Source organism: Orbicella franksi, chromosome 15 (assembly GCF_964199315.1).
Source record: "Orbicella franksi chromosome 15, jaOrbFran1.1, whole genome shotgun sequence".
Taxonomy (NCBI): Eukaryota; Metazoa; Cnidaria; class Anthozoa; order Scleractinia; family Merulinidae; genus Orbicella; species Orbicella franksi.
The window spans coordinates 4,923,021-4,950,853 of NC_138159.1; the positions used below are offsets into that span (position 1 = coordinate 4,923,021).

Below are 27,833 nucleotides of genomic sequence, written 5' to 3' on the forward strand. Positions count from 1 at the left end.
CGCACTTATGCGCATTCTGTTCCTTGTGCTTCGATTTGCAATAAACCAAATACATGACAGACATAAACACTCTATTGTCTTTATTGTTCACCACTAAATTTTCTTCTGCGCGCCAGTTCAAAAATCATATTGAATAATTTTCAACTTTTTTAGATGAAAGCCGTGAAAGCCAAATGTAAAATTTGAAAAAGGAAACAAACAAAAACACTCTTAATACAAATTTCTACAGAAAGCAGGATTAATGATTTCTTCCAACCGCACCCTTAAAAAACCTCTATTTGGAATTAAGTGATGACTTTACGTACAGTTTTTTTGTTTTGTTTTTGTTTTTGTTTTTGTTTTTGTTTTTTTATTCAATATAGGCCCTTTAAGTGCGTTACCTTATTTCATAACCGCTGGACCCCAATGTCGTTTTCAGTACCCCGACATAACAAATTAGCTACCAAGGAGAGAAAGGGAATTTTTAAGGCAGTATATATCACTTCTGTGGCACTTTGACTCTTAGAAAGGCATTGTCGTGTGTTGCCTGACCGATTAGTGTTCAGTCACGTGACAAGGGAAAATATGTTGTTGGATTCTGAAAAAAAAAACATTTTGAGCCAGTTACGACTTACAGTATTAAAAAGTAAACTAGCGAAAGTAAGTACAGTTACTTAAATTGGGCGCACAGTTATTGAGAATTAGTACCCGCCCAGTTATGCACATGAAAAAAAAATAGGGAGGGAAAATATACAAATCGACCTTCAATTCAGTTAACGTTATCTAGAAATTCGATCACTTTATATGATAACATGTTAAATTTATATTGATAAATCTGTTTTCAAAATAATGAAATTTCGAAACGGGACGACTAGAAAGGAAACTTTCGTTAGTTTGAAACTGAGTTAACAAATATTTAGTTTCATACTTTAGGCTACTACGAATTTATTTTTTCTTTTCTTTTCTTTTTTTTTTTAAGATGATTTTTAAAATTAAAATTTTGAAACGAACCGCAATTACAAGATTCTGCTTTGTAATTGTCTTCTTAAGTTTACCTTTCAATGTAAATGCAAGACCCCGCTGCAATTGTAAAACGCTGTTCTAATTGTCTTGTTTTGTTAGAAGTAAAATAAATATGAATAAAACACCTGTTATTAAGCCGGTACACCTTCGAGACCAGTGAACTCGCTTATTCAGTGGGAAGGAGAACTCTTTATATTAAAGTCATAGCACTTTGCTTCAACTGACTCCTCAGGCGAGCGAGGTAAGAAATAGTTTTCTTAAAAGTACACTTTTTCCCTATGTATTGATTATTTAAATCGGAGATTTTGTAGAACTTCTGTTTACATTTGTTTTAGTTAGAGAAATTTAACTAGCTTGTGATATATTCTGGAAGTTGTTAAAAATACGCATTTAAATATTCGCCTTAACACGAAAATTAACAACATATGTTGAAATTTTTCCTTCCAGAAATTATTTTCGGTCACAATATAAATGGAAAATAATATAATTTTTATATCTGTCCAAAATATATGTAATTTCATTGAAATTGTTTTTCTTTTTTTAAACACGCATACGCACTTTGCAGAAACATTCAGGACCGTTCTAAACGTATTCGCATTAATCAGGAGTCTCAACATTTCTTGGCTGTTTTTTTTTTTCGATCGTTTCAGCTTTTAAGTTGGAGTATAACTTATCAAGGGTGGAAACGTTTTCGTTAAAACTGTGCAAACTGTTTGAGATGTCTTCAACTATTCGACACTGTTTTGAGGCTGGATGAGAAAATTTTGCATATCCAAAACAATGTCGTGACGTATTCGTGGTTTGACAGCTGCTAAAGTTTTTATTGAGTTCCCTATCCGTGTCATCCGATAAGCCACGAACACACTCCTCCCAATTGCTTACAAGTATTTTTCATCATTTCAAGGTTCTATGTAGTGTCTTTTTCATAACAGTTCAAAGTTCGTGCAACGGTTTTCTTAGGAATGTTCAAAGAGCTGTTGTATTATGAAATGGGGCCAATATTTTCTTGTCAGAACTGTCGCACGCGTATGGATAAGTCATCAATTAGTGGTATTTTGGTTAAGTTGCTAAGCACCAAAAAGCTAATTGGTATTAGTAATCAGAAGGTGACGAGTAAAATAAGGAAATAATTTCACGCGAGTTTTAATTTGACAAAATTCTAATAATTTTCCGAGTCCTTAGACGAGGGAAATTATTAGAATTTTGACCAAACGCAAGTGAATTGGTTCTAAATTTCACGAGTATACCATTTGATTACCTTTTAATATCATGGGTGACAAATTAAGCTTAAAATCCTGGGTTTCTTTTTTACTTGCTTATTGCATCCAGAAATTTCGCCCCAAACGTTTCTATGGCAATTTTGCAATTTCACATGTGAAATTTTAAATTAGCGCTGAAACTTCGCGCCAGAATTAAGGAGTAATTTGTCACCCATGATATTATGAAAACAACAGAGATGGTCTGGAAGACTGGGGAAGGTTTGGATTAAGAAGGAATCCACCAGAAGCTCGAGTAACAAGTAGACAAAAACTTTGTACAAAGGTTTTTGGCATCGTATTGCAAACTTATGTGCGACTGCTTTAAATATATTCTCAAAGGAAGTAATTTCTAACAACACCAAATGACGAAAGCAAATTTTTGAAGTTAGTGTAAAACTACTGTCGAGATGACACTGATGATGAAAATTTAACTGTGTCCGCACAACTTCTCTAAACTTTGAAATTTATTTTCTCGAGTATTTACGGGAAATTGTTTTTTAGTGTTATTTCAGGCAATCATTTATAGCTTTCGCTTTAAAGAATGCAAAAAGGATTTTAATAGACTTAAAATTATTCTGGTACAAGATTTTTGTCCACTAAACACTGAAATCGCTCCATTTCCTATCAGATGTTTTGTTAAGAGAATATTTCATGTTGCTCAATCCGTGCCACCACGTTTTTAATTGCAACCTTTTTTACACAGTATTTTGAATAATGGAAGACCTTGATATTCAAGCGTTTCATACATCAGTCTCCAAGACAGACGTTGAAAAAATCCTTAGGCGCATTCAGACCCATCGTGGTGTAGTGGCACTCATGGTCACTAATCGTGACGGTCTCATACTCCGGTCAAATGTGGACATCACCACCACAAAGCTATACGCCGTGCAGTACCAGAACCTCATAAAAATGGCCCATTCCGCAGTGCGCGAATTGGACCCCGAGAACGAGCTCCGTTTCATAAGGGTCCGAAACAAGCAGCACGAGATTATGGTGGCACCCACAGATGACCTTATTCTTATTGTGGTTCAACGGATTGATAACGAACCGCATGTTGTAAAAGATACGATGTCTTATTGATTGAGGTACAAGAGACTGTTGATCGAGCGATGAAAAATGAAATCGTAACCGTAATTTTGCAGGTCCTGTGTCAGGTTTTATAATAATTTTACCTAGCTTTTGAGAATGTTATAAGAATGCGCAGACGTCTATTGACCTCGGCCACACTACGCCGGAGGAATATTTAAAAACGGTGGCTTCACTCTGAGGACGCATCATATGTTTTCCGTCAACGCTACGCCGGAGGAATTTAAAAACGCAACAATCACTAGTCATTTTGGTCAGGGAAATCACAGAATTATGGCCAAGCCATCTTTTTCGAAAAGCTCCCTTCTCAAAATGTTTTCCGCCCACACTGAAACGCGAGGCCGGCGTTTTCAAATTCCTCCGGTTTGAAGAGCGTTTTCTATACTAAAACTGAAGCTCCGTTTTCGTGACGAATTAGTGTGAACGGTAGGCCTAACCGTAGAAACAAAGCTGCGTTTTCAAATTTCTCTGACTTAGTGTGGACGGGGTCTAGATTAAACTAGTAGTAAACGACTAGTAAGCGAAGAGCATAGCAGATCGAGTTGCCTATACCACTTATAAAAATACCAAGGATATGTAGATTTAATTGTTTTATCAAATATTATATGGACGAAGCGATTCCACGGATCAAAATGATAGCTTATCATTTTTATTTGATATGCACTACAGCGTAACAACCCCATTTCCCTCGTTAAATAATGACTATGACTATAAGAAACGTCCTATTAAGGGAGTTCAGTCACGGTATAATGAGTTATTTTGACCACCTGCACAATTACCTTTAAACTGGAGTAAAACCTGAAAATCGTATGTTACTGAAAAATCAAAGAGATTACTGCAAACCATAAAGGAGCAAGGATGGTTAAGGATGGAGAAGATTAACACACATTACAAACCATGAACTTGAAAAATTTACGCTAAACTTTTCAAGATGTGTAAACCGTGACGTACTCCCATCATTCTAGACCATATTTTTAGAACGATGGTTTTCTGGAAATACTGCAACAGCTTCCTGTGTATGCTACAATAGAGTCATATTTCCATAATAAGTCTCAAAGAAAATGTATAATATATAAACTGTAGATAGGATGTATCTAGGGTTGTTCAGACAACTTCAAAAAGCAGGGCTCAAAATGTTTCAGAAGTTTATGATTGTGTCATATTCCGAGGATTGTAAAAAGACGTAGCTATATATTGAATGACCGTTTGATGTTTCCATAACTGTGCGGTAAATGTGTTAACCCTGTTTCCACATCGACTTTTTCTCTCTTTTCTAGTCAAGGCCTGCTATATCTGTGCACGATTGTCCAAGCTACGGGTTATAAAAAAAGACGTAGTTATTGAACGACCGTTTGATGTTCCTAAAATTGTGTGGTTAATGTGTCAACTTTGTTTCCAGATCGACGTTTTCTCTCTCCTCTAGTCAAGGCCTGCTGCATCTGTAATTGCTCTTTGTGTTTGTTCCTCAATCTATTGTAGGTTTGTGTGAAATGAATATAAAAATCTTCAACAGCTTCTCCCATTTCGGCTTTGTGGGACTTAAGGAGCTGCTCGCTGTGGCCTGGAATTTTAAAATAAAAAAAAAAATGAAATAAGATATTTCCATGAGGTCATTAGCATTAAATCTGCGGTATCATTTAACCTAAGTCTCTCCGACTCTTAACTGTGTTTGATTGTTCGTTTTTTTTTTTGTTTGTTTTTGTTTTTTCTGTGTGTTTTGTTTATTACTATTTTCTGATTTCAATTTCTGATGAGGGAGCTATTTCTGCTACCAATATGACAAAAAGACAGGTGATGAGAACAAACAAATCATTTTCTAAGGGGTGTTTCCACGATCATGATGTATATGATGTATACCAGCAGTCCTTGCATTGAACACCTTGCATTAAAAGAAATGTATAGTAACAAGAGAGGATGAAGGCTAAGACAGTGTATTCCCCGTTCAAGCCTTTTGTTCAAGGTATCCAGTTCTCTTTCAGATAATGTTACCGCGCCCGTTACGTAAATGTTTTCGTAGAGGATGCAAAACTTGAAGAGCCCCTTGGGCTGTCCTGGCGAGTAAAATATGCATAACAGGTATGGCTACTTCCACAGAATCCTGGGAATTCCGAAACCGTGAATTATCTAAAAATTACTTGAGAGGGATTGCCTTAGGAAAAAGGCCTGTATGAGGGATTAACTTATTTATGTTCTAATTCGCCCCGCTCAACCGATTATGGAACATTTTTCATGTATTAAATAACCACTTCTAGGGTGTGTCAGCACAAGCCTTGTATGACACTCTTTATCATGTCCTTTCAATCAAAATGACATAATAATGACTTTACGAAACAATAACGGTCTGTACAAAATAAAGAAAACTGAAAATATATACTGAATAATAACTTTACTGAATAAAGTTTACAGCAACCTGAAACGCCAAAGCTCGAAAATACTAGTCGGCCTTAGTCATTGGGTATTTAATATAGAGGGCGGAAAAGCGGCCGTGTGACTCGAATATATACAAATGAAGACAACTTGATATCTATACCAACGCCCCGCTAATGAAGCATTGTGTCGACGTGTGACAATGACATTAACACACCAAGGATGAGGTCACAGAACCCATGATAAACACATTTACTCTTTATCCTCTCGATGGTAACCAGTACAAAGAATTTTCGACCTTTAGACTGAAAAAGTTAAATTTGTGCTTTAACTTAAGTTTAACAGTTTTACGGCGAGAATACTAGTCTTACCTGAAGCGCTTATTTTACGACGTTTTCTTATCAGTTCCCAGGCTATTCCAATCAAAATGCTCATGCCCAGTGCACCCGCAGTCACAGCGATGGCGTCTCGAAAAGTTGGAGAACTGGAACTCACGAGGCTTTGCGCATTATCCTCGGCCTCACTTTGTTTCGGTTGCTGTTTATTGGAAGATTTTACATGTGTTAGGACCTCGCATTTATTTAGCACTTGTCTGTTATGTCAATGAACTGTTATTTCGGCTGGAATTATTGATTACTTATGCTCTTTTACATTTAGCTTTTATTCATTCTGTTTATTTATTCTTTTTTTATGTCCCAGTATGATCATAATTTACTCCTTAAGGCCTTTGACAATTTTTTCTTACCTTTGTAATCTCAGCAAAATTATGATACTAGGCTATCATCAAAATCAGCTTACCGTATCAATCAATTAGAACTAATTACTACGTCGTATTTATTTTGCACTTCTCTGGTCCTTCTTTTGGAATAATTTGGATGAAGAATTAAAAAGTTTATCCTTCCGTTCCTTTGAGCAAGCTATGACTAAACGTTTCTTAATTGCCTAAAATGCTTAATGCTGGCTTAGTATTATCATCTTAAATATTTTATTTCGTTCGTTCACTTATTGATAACTATTTGCTTGTATGTAATCTGGCAAAATAACGTGTTTGGTTGTTGTTGTTTTTATTCACCTTAAGAGGAGATGTGCTCGTTTGAATAATCTCCGTGATTTTCTCGGCGTTCTTTTTCACAAAATCGCGGACCCGATGACGCAACACTACTGCTTCTCCAGAAAGGACCACACCCAGACCTTTTTTGGTGTCAATGATTTTGTTGACTTGGTAAGGTGTCTCGATAAAACTGTCAACTCCGCTCCCAGCCACATATGCGTCCAATAGAAATCCTTCCGTTTCCCCGTTTTGAAGTGCTTGGAAAGCTTCTTCTAAAGTTTCCTTGGGCTCTGAAAAAGGAAAATCAAAAAGCCTTTCTAGAGCCAGCTTAACTTCGGCCTCTGTTATAAATGACAATATTTAGAGAGGAAGCCACGTCAATACAGAATAGTCTCAGCTGGTTTTCATGCGGCTCTTCTATCCTGGTCGAATTGGAATTTAAACTTGTTAGATTTTGTGAAGGGAAGAAAACAAGAGAACCGAAGAAAAAGCCTCGGAGCAAGGCGGGAACCAACAACAAACTCAACCCACATATGGCACCGGGTCCTGATCGAACCCGGGCCACTTCGGTGGGAGGCGAGCGCTCACACCACTGCCCCATCCCTACTCCCCATTGTACAAAGAGCATTGTAATGTTCAATATGAAGTGGATGAAGCCGTCGCGGGTTAGACCGAGCTTTTTTGCGGGGACTACCCAATTCTTCCGCATGCGGCAGGAGAGAAGCACTCTGAGAACAAAAGCAAAACATCGCAACGACCTTGCATGACGCAACGACCTTGGCCAGGGCTCTATCTCCGATCGCACAAATCTAATCTAAAACAGTTATACTTACCAAGAGGCAACGGCAGCTACCCATGTTACGCCATCAATGAACTGTCAACTAACTTAAGTCTACATGACTTACCTACTCTGGCATTTCTTAGTATACCCAGTCGATGAGATGGAGAATCCCTCAACGCCGTCACCTAGTACATATAAAAACCATAATGTCCTCACTTGAATGTGAGATTTTTTCATTGTTTTTATCTTATCTCCAATGTAGTAGTGGCGAGTTTAATGTAGTATCGTCTAAATTTTTTTAAACTTGTCTAGTTCCTGATCTATTACGGGTATCACCTGTATCAATCATCTGTATCGCCACATCTTAACCTGGTCAAAGTGAGCAGTCAATCATCTAAAAAACGCTTTCAAACAACATTCGTAACTTTGATCAGAAAGATTCCCTATGTATACGAGATGCTTTTGAGAATCTTTAGGATGCGTGACACAGGACGTTAAATATGGTGTTAGTGTTTGTTAAATGACCTAGGTCGCATCAGCGAGCATGATTCAAGATCAATAGGTTCTTGCATGTTTAAAAACCAGGGAACGAAGTTAAGACGATTTGTGTTCATTTCAGATCACATACAAACTGCTCTAAATAGTATTTCTGCCCTCACAAACGATGGGCGAGACTAAGAAATATTTAACCCTCAATGATTTTACAAGAAGCACCCCCCCCCCTCCCCTCCCCCACTGCTCCGCCTGTACGGCTTAACCGAGAACCTCAACTTGATATTGACGACACTAATACGAGACATTCAATGTCAATAGTTTTTTCGAGAAAGCGTCAGTCAGTCGTCTGATGCAGATGTATTCCGTCTAATAAGATAATCTATAGCCTTGCAAATTACAACTGTTGGTTCTAACAATTAGAACCTTTGCTACGTCAGATGCGAAAAACCACGAAAAAATCACCCGTACGATGCGGCCAGCAAAATATGTGGAAACGTAATGCTCATCTAACGCAGCAGCACCAGACCCCGAGGAGAGGGCACAAAATCAATAAGCTAGAACCTTTTACAATTATGCATACAAGCTGTTATAAGAAAAGCTCAATAAAGAAGTGGACGAACAGGAAGACTGAGCAACCTAGAAGGACCTGAATCTTCCGCCAAAATCCTAGATGGTCCGTAAAGGTGCCATTACAACCCGCGAGCCTCTCCATCGTGCTGTCCGAATAAATTTCTGACTAATTCGTCCCTCAATTGTCGGAAATTATATTTTTTCGTTCGTCCCTCCTAGAGTTGGCCTTTCTATTTAGTCAATAATTTCATCAAGTTTGTCATTTAACTGGCGAGAGCTCCTCAGTATGATAAACCAACCTTTGCTCCGTATAGCGTAGATCGGTTTTCTGTGGCTATGACTGTCAGGGACACTGTAAGAACTGCCACGAAAATAGAAATCAGTACCAGGCCTATTACGATCCAAACGATCGTGATTAGCCTGGAAACTACTTCCACGGGTACTTTCTCTCCAAACCTGTGGCAAATTAAGAAAGACAGCAGTCAGTTCCTGTCCACACTACGTTGGAGGAATTTGAAAGGTTTATTTCTATGGTTTGGCCTGCCGTCCACACTAATCCATCCGGAGCTTTTCGACAACGCTCTTCAAACCGGAGGAATTTGAAAACGCCGGCTTTTCGTTTTCGTGCGGCCAGAAAACATTGAGAAAGCGGAACTTTTCAAAAACGATGGCGTTACGATAATCAGATGATTTTTCCAGCCGTGTTTTCCTCAAACACAAATCCAAAATTACCGGTGATTGTTGCGTTTTTAAATAGTTCCTCCGCCGAAGTGTGGACGGAAAACATTTGATGCGTTTTCAGAGTGAAACCTATAACCAACTGTGCAATTTTTAATCAACTTTCACTTGTACTCTCTTTCATGGTATCAAGGTGAACCGATTAAAATGAAGCTCCAGGTACTTGCTACATCTGCAAAAGTCTCGTGTACGATGATTTTCTCTCATGGCATTTTTTTGTTTTTATTCTTAGCTTTATAAGCTGAACCACTGAAAGCAGATTCATTGACTTAGCGAATACAACATAATTTCAAGCATTTTCAGAATAAATATTCAATTCATCTTTTCTCCACGTTTGCCGTATTTGTTGTCGACCGCACGCTGAGGCAGCCAATCAAAACACGGCATATTAAATCAAATATTCACTCTTAAGCCATTAAAAAAATTTCTTCATAAGTATCAATCAAAACTTAACCAGTCAACCAGGTTTAATTGATTTGGTCGCAGTTTGAATAGTTTATATGTAATATATCAAACACGAAACACCGTGTTTGACCACATTTCCAAACAGCAAGAAGAGAGTTGAAAATACGACGCGCAGCGGAGTGTTTTTGACGAACTTCGAGGTGTTTGGAAATGTGGTCAAACACGGTATTTCGTGTTTGATATATCGTCTCAATCGAGACTAAAACTAGGCAAAAAACGGAGCAATAAAATGGTTAAAATATATGCTAATTAAGACTAGACCCTTTGCTGCGTGTACCCAGGTAGTCGTTATACTGAGAAGCAATAGCTATATTGCAACTGAGTAAATGTTCTGCATTTGAAGTTGTACGAAATTCAATCGAATTGATGTACTTAAGCTATTCTACTTTTGATTGCATTTCTTGGAATCGATTAATAGCTTATTACTCGTTTGCAAGTCTTTAGGGTGTGAAATGAGTCAAGGTCTTTATATCAACCTATAAACGTTTCAGTCTATTTTCCTTAGCCTTTGTCGTTGTTATTTGCGTTTCTCAAGCAAGCGAGACATTTTGAATTTCACAGTTATGGCGATGCGTGACATAGACCTACGAACGCGGTTGTCGAAATCATATACTTATCTCGTGATTTTTAACCCATATAGAAGTTAAAGTATTAGGAAAAGTGCCTATGTAAATGATTGTTTGTTCAGTACAGATAATCAGTCGCCTAGATAGCCAAAGTAAGTTCCAGATGTTTACAATATTTTCCGGCCATAATGTAGACGTACCGCGGAGGTACACCAACATGGCGGTTCCATACTGGTCTCTGTAAATTTGTGCAAAGTATTTTGACGAATATCTGAGCTTGGGAAAACGCACAGACTTAAAAATTCGAGGAGTGTCATCTTTATTAATCTCCTATAACATCACAATTTCTAGATTTTATCCACTAAATGGTTTTGGAATCAATTTTTTATTGCGTCAGGATTGCGTGACAGTGCAAGCCAAGAATTGCTGGTTTTCAGTGTCACGCAATTCAAAATAGATCAAAATAAAAATCAAAACCGGTCAATAGATAAAGCCCAGAATCTGGAAAATGAAAGAACGTAAATATGCAAAGACTCTGGCCAAAATTCTGGTCACAGCAATTTTTCTTATGCGAGATATGCGGAGAAATTTTTTACCCAAATTTATAGAGATTTGTATGGAGACGCCATGCTGGTGCCCATCCATATGGGCACCAACATGGCGGCCGGAAACCAACAGAAACATCTGTCACTGAGTTTTGCTACAAAAGCGTGGATTTATCTCTCAAGGAACTCTTAAACATTAAAACAATACTTTTTCTAAGACCTGAACTGTTCACATAGCCAAGTTCACCGAAATAAGTCACTTCTTTAACCATCATGACAGCTCTCTAGGCCGTCATGTAAATGCCGCGTCACGCAAAAGCTTGGAAATTCAAGCGTAGTGTATCACAAAACCAAGAACCCATTCGGAGCGAAAATTTGTATGAACATTAGTTTTCAGCTGCTCTTATACATCATTTAAGTAAAATCTCAGGAAGATCAACAGTTTTGTAGTTCGAATTTTAGTGACGTCATGTGAAAACCAGCTATTGTTTTGCTGGGGTCAACATACATTAGAATCTTTCAGCTTAAATGTACAATAATTCGCTACATGAGTTTCACTCTTGTTAAGACACATAACGAGATTTTATCTTTATTATACTTTACGAAGTTTCTCAGAGCATTTTACATAGGTGTACTCGAACAGATGAAATCGTAAACAAATTCTCTAACCTTTCTGCTCTTGTTGCTCAGACGTTCTTGAGCTCGTGCCGGGATTCTGCTTGGTTCACAATCACGTCTAAAAATACGCAGACGCTTCTGAAGATGCTTTTTATCAAGTTGAAGAGTTGATAGCCCCGGTTGATGGCTCCTTTGGTATAACATGATTCATGATTCACTCAAAATGTTCGCTCGTAAATTGATCTATCGTAAGGCTTGGAGACCGACCCGTTCCGAAAACGCTTAACGTCCTTTAGTGTTGGTCTACCTTGAACGGTGTGTTCGTTTGTATGTGATTTCATCGCCCTAGTAATCATGGAATCCGTGTTAACTTTTCTCGACGACAACCTCTGTAAATTCCATGCGTTATACGCATGCACAGGTGGTGCATGCGCTTTAAAGACCAGACGGCGATTTGTGACTGAACGTGGAAAACAAAAAACAAAAAACGAAGCCAAAATTTAAACCCAGGCCTCACTGCTTGGGTTATAAGATATCCAAACACAGTCATACACCTTATTCCAAAATGGCCGCAATTTTAGTATTCTTTTGTTTACTTGCAAATTAGTCCTTGTTGCCTCGTTCTTAAACTCGAAATTCAAAAGAATATTTTCCCTTAAACGAGGCAACAAGGGCTAATTTGCAAGTAAACAAAAGAATACAAAAATTGCGGCCATTTTGGAATAAAGTGTATGGTCATGGTTTCCTTTGTTTGAACTTAATGAATCATTAATGAGTTTGAGAAACACTTTTCTTAAACTCCCTATTGATGACTAGTAAGACGTGTGAACCAAAATAGGGCGAATAAATGCTGTTGAACCAATCCTCTGAGTGGTTCATATTCATACTCCATCACTAAAAAAAAGTGTCTTCCATGTTGACGATAAGAATATTATTTTTACTCTTTGAATTATTTGTTGGCCATAGGTGAAAAGAAAAAGAAAACATTCGAAGTAACGGTTAGTTTATCAATCCTATTTGACCACCATGTTCAATAACAAGATGAAGCATTTTAGAAATAGCTCGTTAAGCCTTTGTTTCCTGGATGGTGTCGCCAGAAACCGCAGTTCTGTTTTCTACGGAGTAAAATTTTGATTACTTCAAGAAATTGAAATAGCACTTTCCCTGGAGATGTGTTAAATCATATTCCCAGAGGTCAAGAGTTGATAGAATTAATAGTGATTAATATTAATCCTCCAAGGTGGCGCAACCCGACGACGATGTTAAACTGCAGTCCTTCTCAAACTCATTCATAATTCATCAACTTTGACAAATCATAACTGATGGTGTTTGGACATCTGATGTTCATCAGCATAGATTTTTACGATTTTTATTCTCCATCTTTCCCTAGCTGTATTTTTGATAAATTAGAAGGTATAGCAAACACTCGAGACAGTGCTTTACCGCAGTTCTAATCACCTCGACTTCTGTGATTTCATCTTTCTTCAAATGGTCCACTCTTAGAGATGGTAAAGTTTCCCATGAGACGTTATATTACCTTTTCAATTTAGCAACTCCGATTTTTCAGCTGTGTAATGTGTAACCTTGCCCTGCATTATGTTATTTACAGTTTCGACTGACTGAATAAATCCATCAACCAAAAGAAAATTAAGGTTGTTAATTATTATGCATAAGACATTTCAATAAGGAATAATAAATTCATCAAAGACACTATTTCCAATTTCTTTTATTTTGAAGATCTGCGATGTACAATTTTTGGTATTTCTTATTATTACACAATGACTTTAATACCTTCCACAATTTTCACAAGAAATTTGCAACAAGGACACCGTAAAAATTGTTAAACCTTGTTGTATAAGCAGAGTCTTGCAGATCAGCACTAGAAGATTAGTCACCTTATGATATGGATTGCTTTTGTAAAACCATTTATGAACCTTCCTTTTCTCTCTCTCTATACAACTATCATACATTACAAAGCGTAAGTTAGAGCCGTTGTCTCGCTAGTTTTACCTCCAAATTAATTGTTTCAGTCCATTTCGAATGTCGCTCATCCTCCAAAGGTAAATAAGAGGATTTAGTGCAGAAGACAAAAACACAGAATTCAACGACATTACATAAACTAGCTTTACCACAGGGTGACTTTTAAGAGAACGATAGATTCCGAAAAAGACAATAAAAGGCAAATAACCAAAGTAAAATAATAACACAATGTACAGAATAGAAAACACAGACTTCTTGTATTTTGCCAAGTTTATGGTCGGTTGACCTGAAATCTGACGCGTTTCTCTGGCTTGGACTTGTTGTTGGTGACTTCGAATAATTTGGAAAACCTTAAAAGAGGATGTCGATATGGCAATGACACAAAGCAGTAACAAGGCGAAGGTAACTGTCAAGACATGTTCATAGCTACCCGTTAAGATGTTTAACGCACGAAACACAGAGATTGGGATCGGAACGAGAACTATCCCAGCGACAATAAAACGTGCTCGACGCTGAATAACCAAGAATCTCCGCTTCATCTGCAACCATCTTTCAATCGACATGCATGCGAGAATCAGGACCGTCACGTATACCAAGTAACTTCCAAAGCCACCAGTGATTACCCTCGCTAAAACGAGAAACGTTTGGTCGTCTTCGAGTTCGTGGGGCCCCTCTGAACAAATAAACTGGGATGCAACATAAAATGGCTGAGTGATAAGTCCTGTGGATAGGTCTGTTATAGCCAATCCACAAAGGAACATGTAGAAAGGAGTTCGCAAAGTCCGATTCCTCCAAATTACTGCCACAATTAAAGCATTTCCTGCCACTGTTATTGGCGACAGGACAGCAATTACTATTGAAAGTGATAAAACTACTTTGTCATAAGCAGGATTTTGTTTCCTGTCCGTCACACCATCAAAGCTGCAAAGGATGGAGACGTTGGTGCTGATCGCCATCCGTGATTACTGCAACTTGCTCTTGGCAAGAAACTTGTTAGATTAAATAGAACTGCTCAAAGTGCTCGCCTACGACAAGGATGCCACTTTTTTTCTGCTAGACATGTACTATAAATAATTTCCTAAATGAAAATGATCTCTGGGTGTGGAGGTTTTCATCTGCACCTTCTAAATAAAATTTTTGATTGATGCATCGATTGATTGGCTTTTTAATTGCTTACAATAAGTATCATGAATTAAAAGTGTCGTTTGGTTTTTCATTTGATGAAACTCTGATATTTTTCTTTCCATTTACGTGGGATTATCTTCCCTAGAAAGAAAAGGAAAGGTATTTTAGCTCCGTTCCATAAAAAGAGAACAGTTCAGTTAAATTAAATTTTTAAAGATTGAAAGATAAGTAGAACAAAAAGTTCAATCATTTTTCTTCTCGGTTGTTAAATCAGCTGCTTTACAATACAAGTCATTTGATATTTCTTTTAATTCAGTTTCGCAGAAAACAGTCAGTGGTTTACTCTTTAGCCGCACTTCTGAAAGAACCTCCCCAGTTGGGTAACAAATTTTAGTGGACTCATCTTTGATTTTCATCAGAGCTAAATTTGTCTTTGTTCCGAATTTATCCGTCAGGAATCATTAAAAAAAACAACTCTACAACTTTTGATTAATTTCTGTTCATCTCCTTTTTATTGTACGTCAATATTTTATATCATTGTATGCCTTTGTTTGAACTTACTGAGAAAATCAATCTATCAAACCCAGAATGAGTGAAGTTTTAATTTCCATGTATTCTTTTTTTTTTTTTTTTTTTTTTTGGCTGACATTTAACTTTGATCAAAATTTTTTTTATACAGTTTTTAGCTAATCTATTTCAAGCTTCATAATTAAACACATGGGTAATTCTAAAGTTTTTTTTAAATTGGTTCAACGTCAGGCCAAGGGAAAAATACTCTAAAATTTGCTATATTATTTGAATAATATAGAAAGAAACAAGTTCTCGAGAAGTTCCCTACATGTTGTCTTCTCTCACCGTAAACATATTAAATAAAATTATAAATATCTTAATTGACTACTCTCCCATTGGGGCTTTTCAGGGCCAGTGGAAACAAACGATGAAACAAAGAATGCAAATGAACATAACACGGTTAAAAATCGCAACTGGCAGGAGGTAGACCAGTTGGCTATTTACAAACGTGCCCGAGGAGTTGAACTAGATCTACCGAGAAACAACTCCAACTTAGTTGTCAGAGCGGGACTTGAACCCGCGCCCTCGAGATTTCAAGTCCAGCGCCCTAACCACTTGACCACAAAGAGTAATCAATCACGGACTAACTCTTATTTTTTTAAGGATTACAGTAAAGTCGTACCTTTCATTGAATTGACGTTTTTACTTTAACTGAGGCCTGACGATGTTCGAAGCTGCGTGAGTCATTGGTTAATCTGATCCCCAGTGTTCCTCCCCAAAGATCCCAAAGATCTCTTCTTCTTAATGCATCAGCTCGTACGTTATTTACACAAGAAAGGTAGGTCATATTTTCATCCTTACACTCACCACGTTCAAAGCTGAAATCTAGCTCAGAACCACGTTTAAGGACGGTGCCTACTTTTCTTAGTGCGCACACCTTCTGCGCATCACGCAAGACATGGTTTAAGCGCGCGCTGGAGTTGACACTTGACGCAATCAACTACGCTACTAATGAAAGCAAAATTTTCCCACTGTGACCAAATCAAGTTTAATGAACCTGTACCAGCATATCACTAAGCAGTAACTGTCAACGTCTTCCAGCTGAAAAACTAGCTATTATCGGTCGCAAATTATACTGAAATCCAACTGTAAACAAGTACCTGCAGATGGCCTAGTGCGAGATACACAATTTTTACTTATCGGGGAGATGACGGGACAAAAATGTAACGGGCACCACAAAAGTTTTCAAAAGAGATCAATAACTTTTAAAAACGCGTGGTTACCCCTACTTTTTATGTTGTGAAATGGAAGTGGCAAGCCTATTCAATACGTCATTAGTTTCTGGTTGTGAGCAAAAGCTGTTTAGACTGTATTTTAGCTGAACCAGAGGAAGGCTGTCAAAGACGCTAAAAGCGCTGTTGCAACGACTTTGTTATTAAAAACACCAAAAATGGTTTTTATGTTACTATTTACCATGAAGTTTTAAGATCTTTATAAATATGTTTGCTTTTCTGTATTTAAAGGTAAATTCTGTGGAAATTTGTGAAAAAATATCCTTTCCTTCTTTTTCAGAAAAATGCTGATGTCAACATTTTTGTTGAGATTCAAGGCTAATTATCTCGGAAAAATGCGTGGCTACCTCAGGTTTTCTTTGTAGATTCCAATAGCCCTTGCAAAGATCTACTTTTTCCGCGTGGTCCTAACCTGGCGCAAAAACCTTTGTATTTAGTAGGCACCGTCCTTGATTAATTAAATAACTGCCTAATAATTGCGATATTGGAAATAGTAGTGCTGACACTTCATTCTAAATAGTAGTGCTAACACTTCATTCACAGTATTTCCATTCATAAAACTGTAATAAAGGTTTCAACTTTACAGCCACCAGGAGAGATAGCCATGCAGAAGGGGGCTCATTCATACTCAAACGTAAGAACAGCAAATTTGACTTTAGAAGTGGAAGGATCAAGTTATGTCCATACATCGGCTTTAACAAGGCATAAGCCAAGCTAGAGATTAAAACTTAAGATTTCATCACAAGTATCAGTGGTGTTTCCATGTTGGTTAACGTCACGACTTCAGTTAGAAACATTTTTTGCAAAACTTGGCTATATGCATGTTTTCTCTGCATTGCCTTACAGATTAGTTGCTAAAACAAATGTTTTACTTCGTTACGAATATCTTTCATACTGCAGAGGTAAATAAGAGGGGTGATTGAAGAAGACAGAAAAAAAAAAAAACAACCGTAATCTTTTGATCCCATTCTAATACACAATAATGATAATAAAGAAAAGAAAATCCGTTTTCAAATTCCTCCGACGTAGTGTGGATGGGGCCGGACAGGAGTGATTAAAAAAACATTCAATGATACTCTCGTAAATGAAAAAATATTATATACACGCAGACATTATACTTCATTAGGTCTAGTAAAACCGCTGGCTATCAAAGATCACGGCTCACCCAACAGTGGTCATCGTCGTGAAGGAAAACCATGTAAGGTCGGCAGTCCCTCTTAAAAATGAGTGCGAGAAATATTCAGTTTTGTTTCTTCTCTCCTGTTATTGGAAAAAGAAACTGAGATTAGTTGTATGCAAAGTACGAAATCTTTAGCTCATGGTGCAAGGGATGATTAATCCGTTAATTTGAAAACCAGAGCGCTGACTCTTAGAGTAAAATGTTCTTGTGCGCCTACATCTCGCCCTTTTGATGCGAAATGTAAGTTTAACAGAATTCGCACATTTGTAGCACATTTGTAGCACATTTCCTTGTAATTTACTGAACACTATCTGCACTCGGTGGTTAATTGCTTACAAGGTGAGCATGATCAAGTCGCTGTTCCACTTTTACTCCCAAAGGTCTTGTTAAGGGACTCGAGCGAACGACCATTGCTACGAGCTAAAGGAAGCCAGCCGTAACAACGGGGTTATTGCATGCACGCATGAACAAGGTGTACATAAAAGGGAATTCTATCTAACCGCGCCCTTTAAATGTCCATTGAAAGTATTTTGCATACAGCGTGCGTTCCGTCAAGGAACTCCGTAAGGGAGCTAGGTGACGGTTTGCATATCTTGAATATCTTGCATATCTTGAAATTTTTTAAGTTCGTCGTTTGCAATCCGTTTTAGTCACCTCCATCCTTAACCACCCTTGTCCCTTTATGGTTTATCATTATCTCTTTGGTGATTTTTTATGTTAGAAAACTAATATTTTAAAAGTTATTTCATAAGTGGCCAAACTTACTTAAAATACCGTGACTGACCTCCTTTAAGACCTATTCTTTTCCTTTGTAACTTCTTTTAAGTGGATACTTACCGCGATCCAGATCAGCACTGCGACAATGAAGCCCATTACCACAATCAGGAAAACAATAGGCCAGCTCCTATTCCACGTCAAGGCGACAACTTCCGTTCTTGACAACTGGCTGGCCAATGAAATAAATGCGATTCCCGGTGACTGAACCACAGGAACGAACACAAATTCCTTCAAGTACTTTTCGTCATCCATATTCCCTAAAACAGGGAAGGTGACGTGCGTCCTATCGTCTACATCGGCTTGTACCTCGCCCATTGAGGTTTTTCTAGCAGCAGCTCCTTTTCCATTGTTCTTGATGTCGATAAAAGTTTCGCCATGCCCTCCTTGGCATTTGCCGCACGAATACAAAATCAGCTCTTGAATGAGCTCGCCAATGATTCCGGCAGGTTGCTGGTTGATCTCTGTTACGTAAGGAGGATACAAAGCCCAATTTGTGTACAGTGTTTTGGGACAATTGCAAGTCTCTGGAAAAGAAAAAAGAGTAACTATCGCTGCTATTGATGCTAAAATTAAAAGACAATTTAAACTGATTTGTGAGAAATTTCGAGTTAACCAAGACGCAACTGAATGATGTTGGTCTCATGAAATAATTCACGGGATTATAATAAGTTCTTGTCCTCATTTGGTTATTCGCGAAAATAAGTATATTTTACTTTAGATTGAAACCAACACAAAGGTATCTTTGTGGTAATTAAAAGCTGTGGATTATTTTCGTTTTCACTTGTTGCAGCAACTTAAAAACTCGCCGGGAAAGCTTAGCAAAATTCAGGCTACGGGATTCGTACCCAGTCGTACCCATTCCATTCGCACCTTGGGGATTCCTACCCAGCAGACTATGAAGCCAAAAATAGAGCTGATCAAGTTCGTTCCAAAAATGAAAAGTCTTCTTCTTAATTTATTTTTTTACCTCCAAGAACAACCTCGCTGGTCTGTCCATCTCCTTCTGCTGTGTATCCTGCTACGGTAATGCTGTACTGAGTAAACGAGCTAAGTGAATCCAAAGTAAACTCATGCTTCCCATTTGCTGGCGCATGCGCAGTTACTGTGAGGGATTCTGTTCCGTCAATACGTTGCTCAGCTATCTTTACTGGTTTGTAAGTGATGTGGTAGCCCAGTAGTTTACCTGTGACGTATTCGTCAGGTATGGCAGTCCAAGAAATGATCAGAGAGGTAGTAGTTTTGGTATCGGACAATGATACTACGGGAGCCACTGTGGGAACTGATATGAAATGAAATTTTGATGAGAAAATAGGTTGAAATTTTTGGAGTTATTCGCATAATTCAGTTTTCCTTTTTAGCTTTTGTCTTTAACGGTGTTCAACGCTACTTCGGGACTGAACACCTCAGTAAGATTTACTTCACGTCGCAGATAAAGAGAAAATTGATTGTCTTGGTTTTGAAATTTCTGGTACATTTTTTTTTGACATAATTTAGTTTGCCTGTTTCGCTTTGTTTTTTTAACGGTGTTCAACGCTGATGGACTGAATACCTCAGTCTATAAAAAAAATCACTTCACGCCGCAGCGGCGCAGTGTGGGCACTGTTAGCCTTCATGATGATCGGAAAATGAATGATCGTTCTGGGAGGCTCACTTCGTTAACTCTTTTTTAGATATACTGAAGAATAATATCTCTAACAAACAAATAGTTAATCAAAATAACGGTGACGGGTCCTTTTCAACTTACAATGTAAGTAAAATGGTGCATCTTACTTTCGTAACAAATCCTATTGATCATTTCCAAACAAATATAACAATTTTCACTGGCTAAAAAGCGATGTAATTTCTCTATTAGATACATTGCAAAACAGGCCATTTACTACATTACCTCCTTCTTTCATGTGAATTTCAGCTCCATCACTTGGGACTCCATTCCCAGCAGCATTGAACGCCGCTATTCTTAACCGGTAAACATCACCCTTCTTTAAGTTTTCCAAATGCATCGAAAAGGTTTGAGAAGTGGCGTATACACTTGTCCATTCTCCGGCGCTGGTAGAACGAAATGCTACTTGATAACCTGCAATTGGCTCCTTTACAGCTGTCCAGGACACTCGCAAACTAGTTGCACTTGTAAGGTATGTTTCAACAATGGCGGGCGTTTGGTTGGGTACTGTAAAAAATGTAAAACAATCGAGAAGTATTTTACATTGTTGTAAATAACTCCTTCTGTACCGATGATGCATGGCAACAACGGCCATCGTGGTTACGTTTTGTTCCTCTAACTGAAATCCTTTTCTCTTTACAGTCTTATGTCTCAATTCAGGAGCAAGTATACTTTTTTAATGTACATTGTGCGCTTATATCGAACCAATTCCGATCCCCTTGTATGCCACCAGAACGTGAACTAAGCCATTAGTCGTCTAGACGTCTTGTGTGAAGGAAAGTAACCATGCAAATATAAGCCAAAAAATGCCAATATAAGAAGTTTTTCTCTTGATCATTTAATGTATTTTACAACTAAAACAAAACTTGGTTAATTGCTTCGCATCGGTAAGATGCAATAGATTTTTACTACATAAAAAGTTTGCATCTGAAAACCAGCCTTAACCTACATGATGATCAAACCGGGCAGATAATTGAAGATTTTTAATTACCCCATTTCTTTGTTCAGGGAACATTTACTCTCAGTATCATCATAAGGACTTTACCTCCCGTGAAATATCGATGAGGCGTGAAAACGCATCAAATATAAGTGAAATAGATGTACATGTCCATATTTTGTCAACTTCGTCACCGTGAAATGCCCGATAAAAGTTCCATTAATCCTCTGTTTGCTTAAGAAATCTCTTCTCGAATGCTCCGACAGTATAACATAAGACTAATGCACGAATTGGAATGCAAAATAGTATTTGTACCTTTTATCCACTTTCTTTGGGAGAAATCATAAATGGCCAAACGAACAAAATTCGGCAAATATCAAAGTTTTATTATACTATACAATATAAATGCGTTCATTGCACTCTTTTCCAGTCCTATTAGATTATAATATTTTCCAGTATTTGATAACGTTAGACCTCCTGCCGTTGATCGTTAATCTGAAACCGATGCCGACGGACGATTCCACTAATCTTGTTTTTAAAAAAATGTGTAAGTTGGAACGGAAATGAAAATACCATGCAGCAACCAGATTGCAGTGCTTTTACAATCATGGAACATTACCTTTTTCAGCTGTAATATTCACTAACGTAACAGATCCAAGTGCAGATAGCAGCCCTTCATTCTCCATGCTGTCCGTTAATTTTACCACCTGTTCTGAGTCTACTGCATCAAAGTTAACACTAAAGGTAATTATTACGCTTCCTCTCCTGCAGCATAAAATTAGATATCACCAATAAATAACTAGAAAAAATTAGCAAAATCAAAATTAAATGACATTAGACATTTCTTCCAGTTATTAACATTTTGTTTGATGGTACAAGGTTTCATTGAAAACACAACACAAAGAGAGTCTACCGGCTGCTATTCAGTGTTAGTAAAGAGAGTACACAAATCTATAATTATAATGGGCCAGCTCGCTATAATGCACCCGTAATACGTAATGCTAACATTTTAAGTGACCTATGATTTTAAGCTGAGGAGAATTTGTTTTGAGTTCCGAGGGTAGCATAAAACAATTCAAGATTAAATAAATAAAAAGATTAAAGTTCTTGGTAAGTTAAGGATCAAAATTTGAAATATTTTTCTTGCAACTCGCCTGCAAGACAGTAGCTTCACGTCGACAGGATTATTCAAATACAACTGCTTGATCTAGAATTTAAAACAGAAGTAACATGTAAGAAAATACTCTAAGGTAGGAATCAAGTCTGCACCAGTAAGTCAGTTCTTTCCTCTGTTCGTTCGTCTATCTTTCCATCTGTCCGCCTCTCGCCGTAAATCCGTCGTTCATTCGTCGTTAAGCTTGTTGGACGTCAATGGATTACAGCTACCAGGATTAATTCATTTCTGCCTAATAGTGCAAATTTCGAGACTAGAGTGGGCTTAAATGGGAATTGCTCCAATTAGCAAGAGGAAAAAGAAAATAGTGTTTGTAGTTATATAACATCATCTATTAAGACTCATTGCTTTCAACTGTGGACCCAGTCAATCAGACACTCAATCAAGATGGCTTACCAGTTGTCGCAGTGTGTCTTCAAGGGCAAAAAAATCAGTGCTACTCTTATCTAGCAGCGTGTCATTCCACAGCCATTCGACTAAAACTGTTGTGATGTTGAAAACGGCAGCTGTAACAGAAAATTAAAGAACTGTAGATTTGAAAATAAACGATGGACATTCGCGTTTCTTTTCTACAGTGAATTTGAAAAACTAACTTGAATTGGTCAAGATTGGAGAGAAACTAGCACCATGAGCCTCTTCCGCCAAATTGTTAAGCTTAGTCTATTTATTTACCTGGGTGGAAAATTAATTCAGACCTATAGAATAGATATTGATCAGCCAGTGACTCAAGGTGCTAGCAAAAAAGTCAAGTTCTTCAATCCCGTCCACACTACGCAGAGAAATTTGAAAACGGAGGTTTCACTCTAAAATGATATGCATTAAATCACTGTTTTCCGTTCACACCACGCCGGAGGAATTTGAAAACGCAACAATAACCAATCATTTTGCATGCGTAGTTGAGAAAAAATCGGCAGTGAAATCACATTACAATCGTGATGTCATCTTTTCGAAAAGCTCCATTTTCAAGATGTTTTCCGTGCACACTAAATCTCAAAGCCGGCGTTGTCAAATCCCTCCCGTTTGAAGAGCGTTTTCGAAAAGTTCCATCTTCGCGACGGATTAGTGTGGACGGTAAGCCTAACCGTAAAAATAAAGCTGCGTTTTTAAATTCCTCCGGCGTATTGTGGACGAGGTCTTGTAAAGAAGCCGAACTCATTTCTCTTCCATCATGAAATTTAAAATGTTACTAGCAATATACTTTACGGTTGTCGCTTTTGAACAGGTTTTGGCTGATCTCCAGGGCTTAGTCTCAGGGCTTAGTGTCTGTGTGTCAGACTTATGTTCCACTGAGAGATTCCTTCTCTCCGAATAGCTTTATATCACCCACTGTTTCCGATATTCAGCCATCATTTCGTTCTGCATAGGACCTTTTATGGAACAATTTTAATTTGTTTGTTTTTGAATCTAGCTAAGGTAAACAAAAACCATAGGATGCAGACAATTTCACACGTTATTCTAAATTACCTTCACAAAAATTAACATTGCACTGTCTGATCATTTTGCTATCTCCAATACAATCTTCTATTCCCGTTTTATTGCAGAGTCGAGTTCGTGTTTGCTGTCCAGCGCCGCATGGTCTTGAACACGAAGACCAATCACTCCATTGGGTCCAGTTGGTAGGCCTTTCATTTCCTAATAAATTGAATTCGTTAGTAAAATGTGTGATTATGAATTATAACATTTAGTGATCAAATTACCAAACGTATATATTAAATGTAGTCTTAAAGTCGTAAATTAAGTCTTGCTTGAGATCCTCAATCCTGTTTCGCAGAAAAGCGAGAAGAGGTTTATTAAATTGTCTAAATAATGACAATCATTTTGCCAGTTGATCAATTCAATCGTTTCTGATTTTCTTTAATATATTCGAGTTGCTTTGATTTTAATCAGCTTTTGCTAAATGCCAATTCTAATCTAGCATCAAGAGCACTAAAATGAGAACATTAAGCCCGAATTCCGAAAACAGCCGTGAATATTCACTACAGGAAACTTCAATTTTGCAACATCCGAAACTTAACTCAGACAAAGTCTGTACCGGCTTTTAAAATCCTACCTCGTGAAGTCTTCCCCATACCTTTAATGACAGAACTTGCCACTGATCCTGTGAATGGTTGACTAGGGGTAACTGTCTTGATAGTCGCCTCTGTCACGTGACCATCACGCCGAGTGCTCATGGTCATGTATGACGTGTTTGCTATTAATGTTGTAGACTTACTGGTCGTTGAATCTTTCGTTGCACGTGTTGGGCTCGTTATTGCAACGCTATATGCTAATAACGTTTGGGAAATCCCAAGGGGCGATGTGTAAATTGATGAAACGGTCGCTGTAGTTTGAACAGCAGTGTTGGTATTACCAGAAACCAATTTTTCGCTAATGATGGTGTCCGTATTGGAAATTGAAGTAGTTCTTTTTTGCTCAGACAAAGTCTCTTCCCATAATACAGAACTTTGAAGGTTTAATGTAGGTTTGAAATAAATGTAGGAGGTACCAGTTACCCCGGTAGCAGTGTCAGAAACTAAAATCGTGTTTTGAGTTCCAGTCACAGCTTCTGTCCTTGACGGGGACTTTCCGAGGGTTTCTGTGGTTTTAAAATAATTGGAGGTGCTAGATATCGATGTTGAGTCAATGGTGGTAATAGTATTAGAAATTGAATTCGTCCTTTGAAGGTCAGTGACAGTTCCTGTCCATAACAAAGACTTTTGAAGGGTTGCTGAGGGTTTAACACCAATATTGGAGGTACAAGGTATCGTTGTTGAGCATTTGCTGTTACCGGTATTAGCAATTGAAGTCAGCCTCTGGCTTTGAAACAGTAAGCTGTCCAGAGTAGCTGGGGACAGTTCAGAGACACTGGAAGTGACGTCAAGCCAAGAAGATGTGGAATCGATCGGTATGGGTCTGTCTAATGATGATGATGACGTCCACGACGACGAAGACGACAACGATGACGATGATGATAATAATAATGAGGAGGAGGAAGAAGAAGAGGAGGAGAAGGAAAAGGAATATAAGGATAATGAGGATGTTGAGGATAACGATGACAATGATAATGCTGCTGCTGATGATGATGGTGATAATAATGATGATGAGGAGAAGGATGATAAGGATGATGATAACGATAAAGATGACGAGGAGGAATAGGATGATGAGGATGATGGTGGTAATGATGACGGGGAGGACAAAGATGATGGTAATGATGGTGATGAGGATGATGAGGATGATGAGGATAAGGATGATAATGATGATGATGATAACGATGACAACGATGATAACGATAATGATGACGAGGAGGAGAAGGATGACGGGGATGGTGATAACGATGATGATAACGATGATGATAACGATACTGATGATAATGAGGAGGAGAAGGATGATGACGATGATAACGATGATGATGATGAGGACAAGGATGACGAGTATGAAGATGATAATGATGACGAGGATAACGATAATGATGATGAGGAGGATAAGGATGCTGAGGATGAGGATGAAAATGATGATGATAAGGAGAAAGATGATGATAACGATAATGATGATGATGAGGAAGAAAAGGATAATGAGTATGAAGATGATATTGATGACGAGGATAACGATAAAGATGATGGGGAAGATAAGGATGATGAGGATGAGGATAAAAATAATGATGATGAGGAGGAGACAGATGAGATTAAGGATGATAATGATGCTAATGATAACGATAGTGATGATGAGGAGGAGAAGGATGATGGGGATGACGGTGATAACGATGATGATAATAACGATAATGATGATGATGTGGAGAAGGATGATGGGGATGAAGATGATAATGATGAAGATAATGACGATAATGATGATGATGAGGAGAAGTATGATGAAGATGAGGATGAAAATGATGATGAGGAGGAGAAAGATGTTGAGGATAAAGATGATAATGATAATGATGATAACGATAATGTTGATGATGAGGGGAAGAATGATGGGGATGATGTTGATAATGATGTGGAAGAGGAGAAAGATGACGTGGATGAGGATGATGATGAGGAGGATGATGATGATGATGATGATGTTGAGGAGAAGGATGATGGGGACAATGGTACTGATGATGAGGAAGAAGAGAAGACAGATGATGAGGATAATGATAAAGATGATGATGATAACGATAATGATGATGAGGAGGAGAAGGATGATGATGAGAATGAAAATGAGGAGGAGGAGGAGAAAGATGATGGGATTAAGGATGATAATGATGCTGCTGATAACGATAATGATGACGAGGAGGAGAAGAATGATGGGGATGACGATGATAATGATGTGGAGGAGGAAAAGGATGATGACGATGAAGGTGATAACGATGACGATGATAACGATAACGATGATGAAGAGAAGAAGGATGATGAAGGTGAGGATGAAAATGATGCTGATGATAACGATAATGATGATGAAGAGGAGACGGATGATGGGGATGACGATGATAATGATGTGGAGTAGGAAAAGGATGATGACGATGAGGGTGATAACGATGACGATGATAAGGATAATGATGATAAGGAGGAGAAGGATGATGAAGATGAGGATGAAAATGATGATGATGAGGAGAAGAAAGATGTTGAGTATAAGGATGAAAATGATAATGATGATAACGATAATGATGATGAGAAGGAGAAAGATGATGGAGATGAGGATGATAATGATGCTGATGATAACGATAATGATGATGAGGAGGAGAAGGATGATGTGGATGAGGATGATAATGATGCTGATGATAACGATAATGGTGATGAGGAGGAGAAGGATGTTGGGGATGATAGTGATAATGATGAGGAGAAGAAGGATGATGTGGATGAGGATGATGATAATGATGATGGTAACGATAATGATGATGAGGAGGAGAAATATGATGAGGATGAGGATGATAATGATGACGATGATAACGATAATGATGATGAGGAGGAGAAGGATGATGTGGATGAGGATGATAATGATGAGGATGATAACGATAATGATGATGAGGAGGAGAGGGATGATGTGGATGAGGATGATAATGATGACGATGATAACGATAATGATGATGAGGAGGAGAAGGAAGATGTGGATGAGGATGATAATGATGATGATGATAATGATGATGATGATAACGATAATGATGATGAGAAGGAGAAAGGTGATGAGGAGGAGGATGATGATGATGACGATGATAACGATAATGAGGAGGAGGAGGAGAAGGATGATGGGAATAACGATGATAGTGATGTGGAGGAGGAGGATGATGAAAGTGAGGGTGATAACGATAACGATGATGACGATAACGATGATGAAGAGAAGAAGTATGATGAAGATGAGGATGACAATGGTGATGATGAGGAGGAGAAAGATGTTGAGGATAAGGATGAAAATGATGATGATGATAACGATAATAATGATGAGGAGGAGAAAGGTGATGAGGATGAGGATGATAATGATGACGATGACAACGATAATGATGATGATGAGGAGAAGGATGATGAGGATGAGGATGATAATGATGACGATGATAACGATAATGATGATGATGAGGAGAAGGATGATTGGGGTGATAGTGATAATGACGTGTAGGAGGAGGAGAATGATGTGGATGAGGATGATAACGATGATGATGATGATAATGATAATGATGATGAGGAGGAGAAGGATGATGAAGATGTG

The 27,833-nt window shown here is 37.9% G+C and overlaps 4 protein-coding genes across 4 annotated transcripts; 2 read left to right on the forward strand and 2 right to left on the reverse strand.

Annotated features, from left to right (window-relative positions):
* Positions 1-2,975: 2,975 nt before the first annotated feature.
* On the forward strand, positions 2,976-3,341 carry LOC145470595 (dynein light chain roadblock-type 2-like). Its single transcript, XM_081454401.1, has one exon. The coding sequence runs from the start codon at positions 2,976-2,978 to the stop codon at positions 3,339-3,341; it is 366 nt and encodes a 121-aa protein (XP_081310527.1).
* Positions 3,342-3,352: 11 nt separating this feature from the next.
* Positions 3,353-24,355, reverse strand: LOC145470596 (uncharacterized). Its single transcript, XM_081454402.1, has 14 exons — positions 24,250-24,355; positions 23,643-23,810; positions 22,575-22,684; positions 22,159-22,211; positions 21,624-21,769; positions 20,293-20,574; positions 19,375-19,686; positions 18,468-18,931; positions 17,616-17,710; positions 8,911-9,067; positions 7,671-7,731; positions 6,787-7,055; positions 6,086-6,251; positions 3,353-4,908 (listed from the first exon to the last, which is right to left on the reverse strand). The coding sequence occupies exons 1-14, from the start codon at positions 24,353-24,355 to the stop codon at positions 4,709-4,711; spliced, it is 2,589 nt and encodes an 862-aa protein (XP_081310528.1). The 3' UTR covers positions 3,353-4,708.
* Positions 13,292-14,574, reverse strand: LOC145469781 (histamine H2 receptor-like). The gene has a single exon (XM_081453587.1). The coding sequence runs from the start codon at positions 14,477-14,479 to the stop codon at positions 13,550-13,552; it is 930 nt and encodes a 309-aa protein (XP_081309713.1). The 5' UTR covers positions 14,480-14,574; the 3' UTR covers positions 13,292-13,549.
* Positions 24,356-24,800: 445 nt separating the features above from the next.
* LOC145470597 (uncharacterized) lies at positions 24,801-26,688 on the forward strand. The gene is made up of 2 exons (XM_081454403.1): positions 24,801-24,806; positions 25,314-26,688. The coding sequence occupies exons 1-2, from the start codon at positions 24,801-24,803 to the stop codon at positions 26,637-26,639; spliced, it is 1,332 nt and encodes a 443-aa protein (XP_081310529.1). The 3' UTR covers positions 26,640-26,688.
* The last annotated feature ends 1,145 nt before the right edge of the window (positions 26,689-27,833 follow it).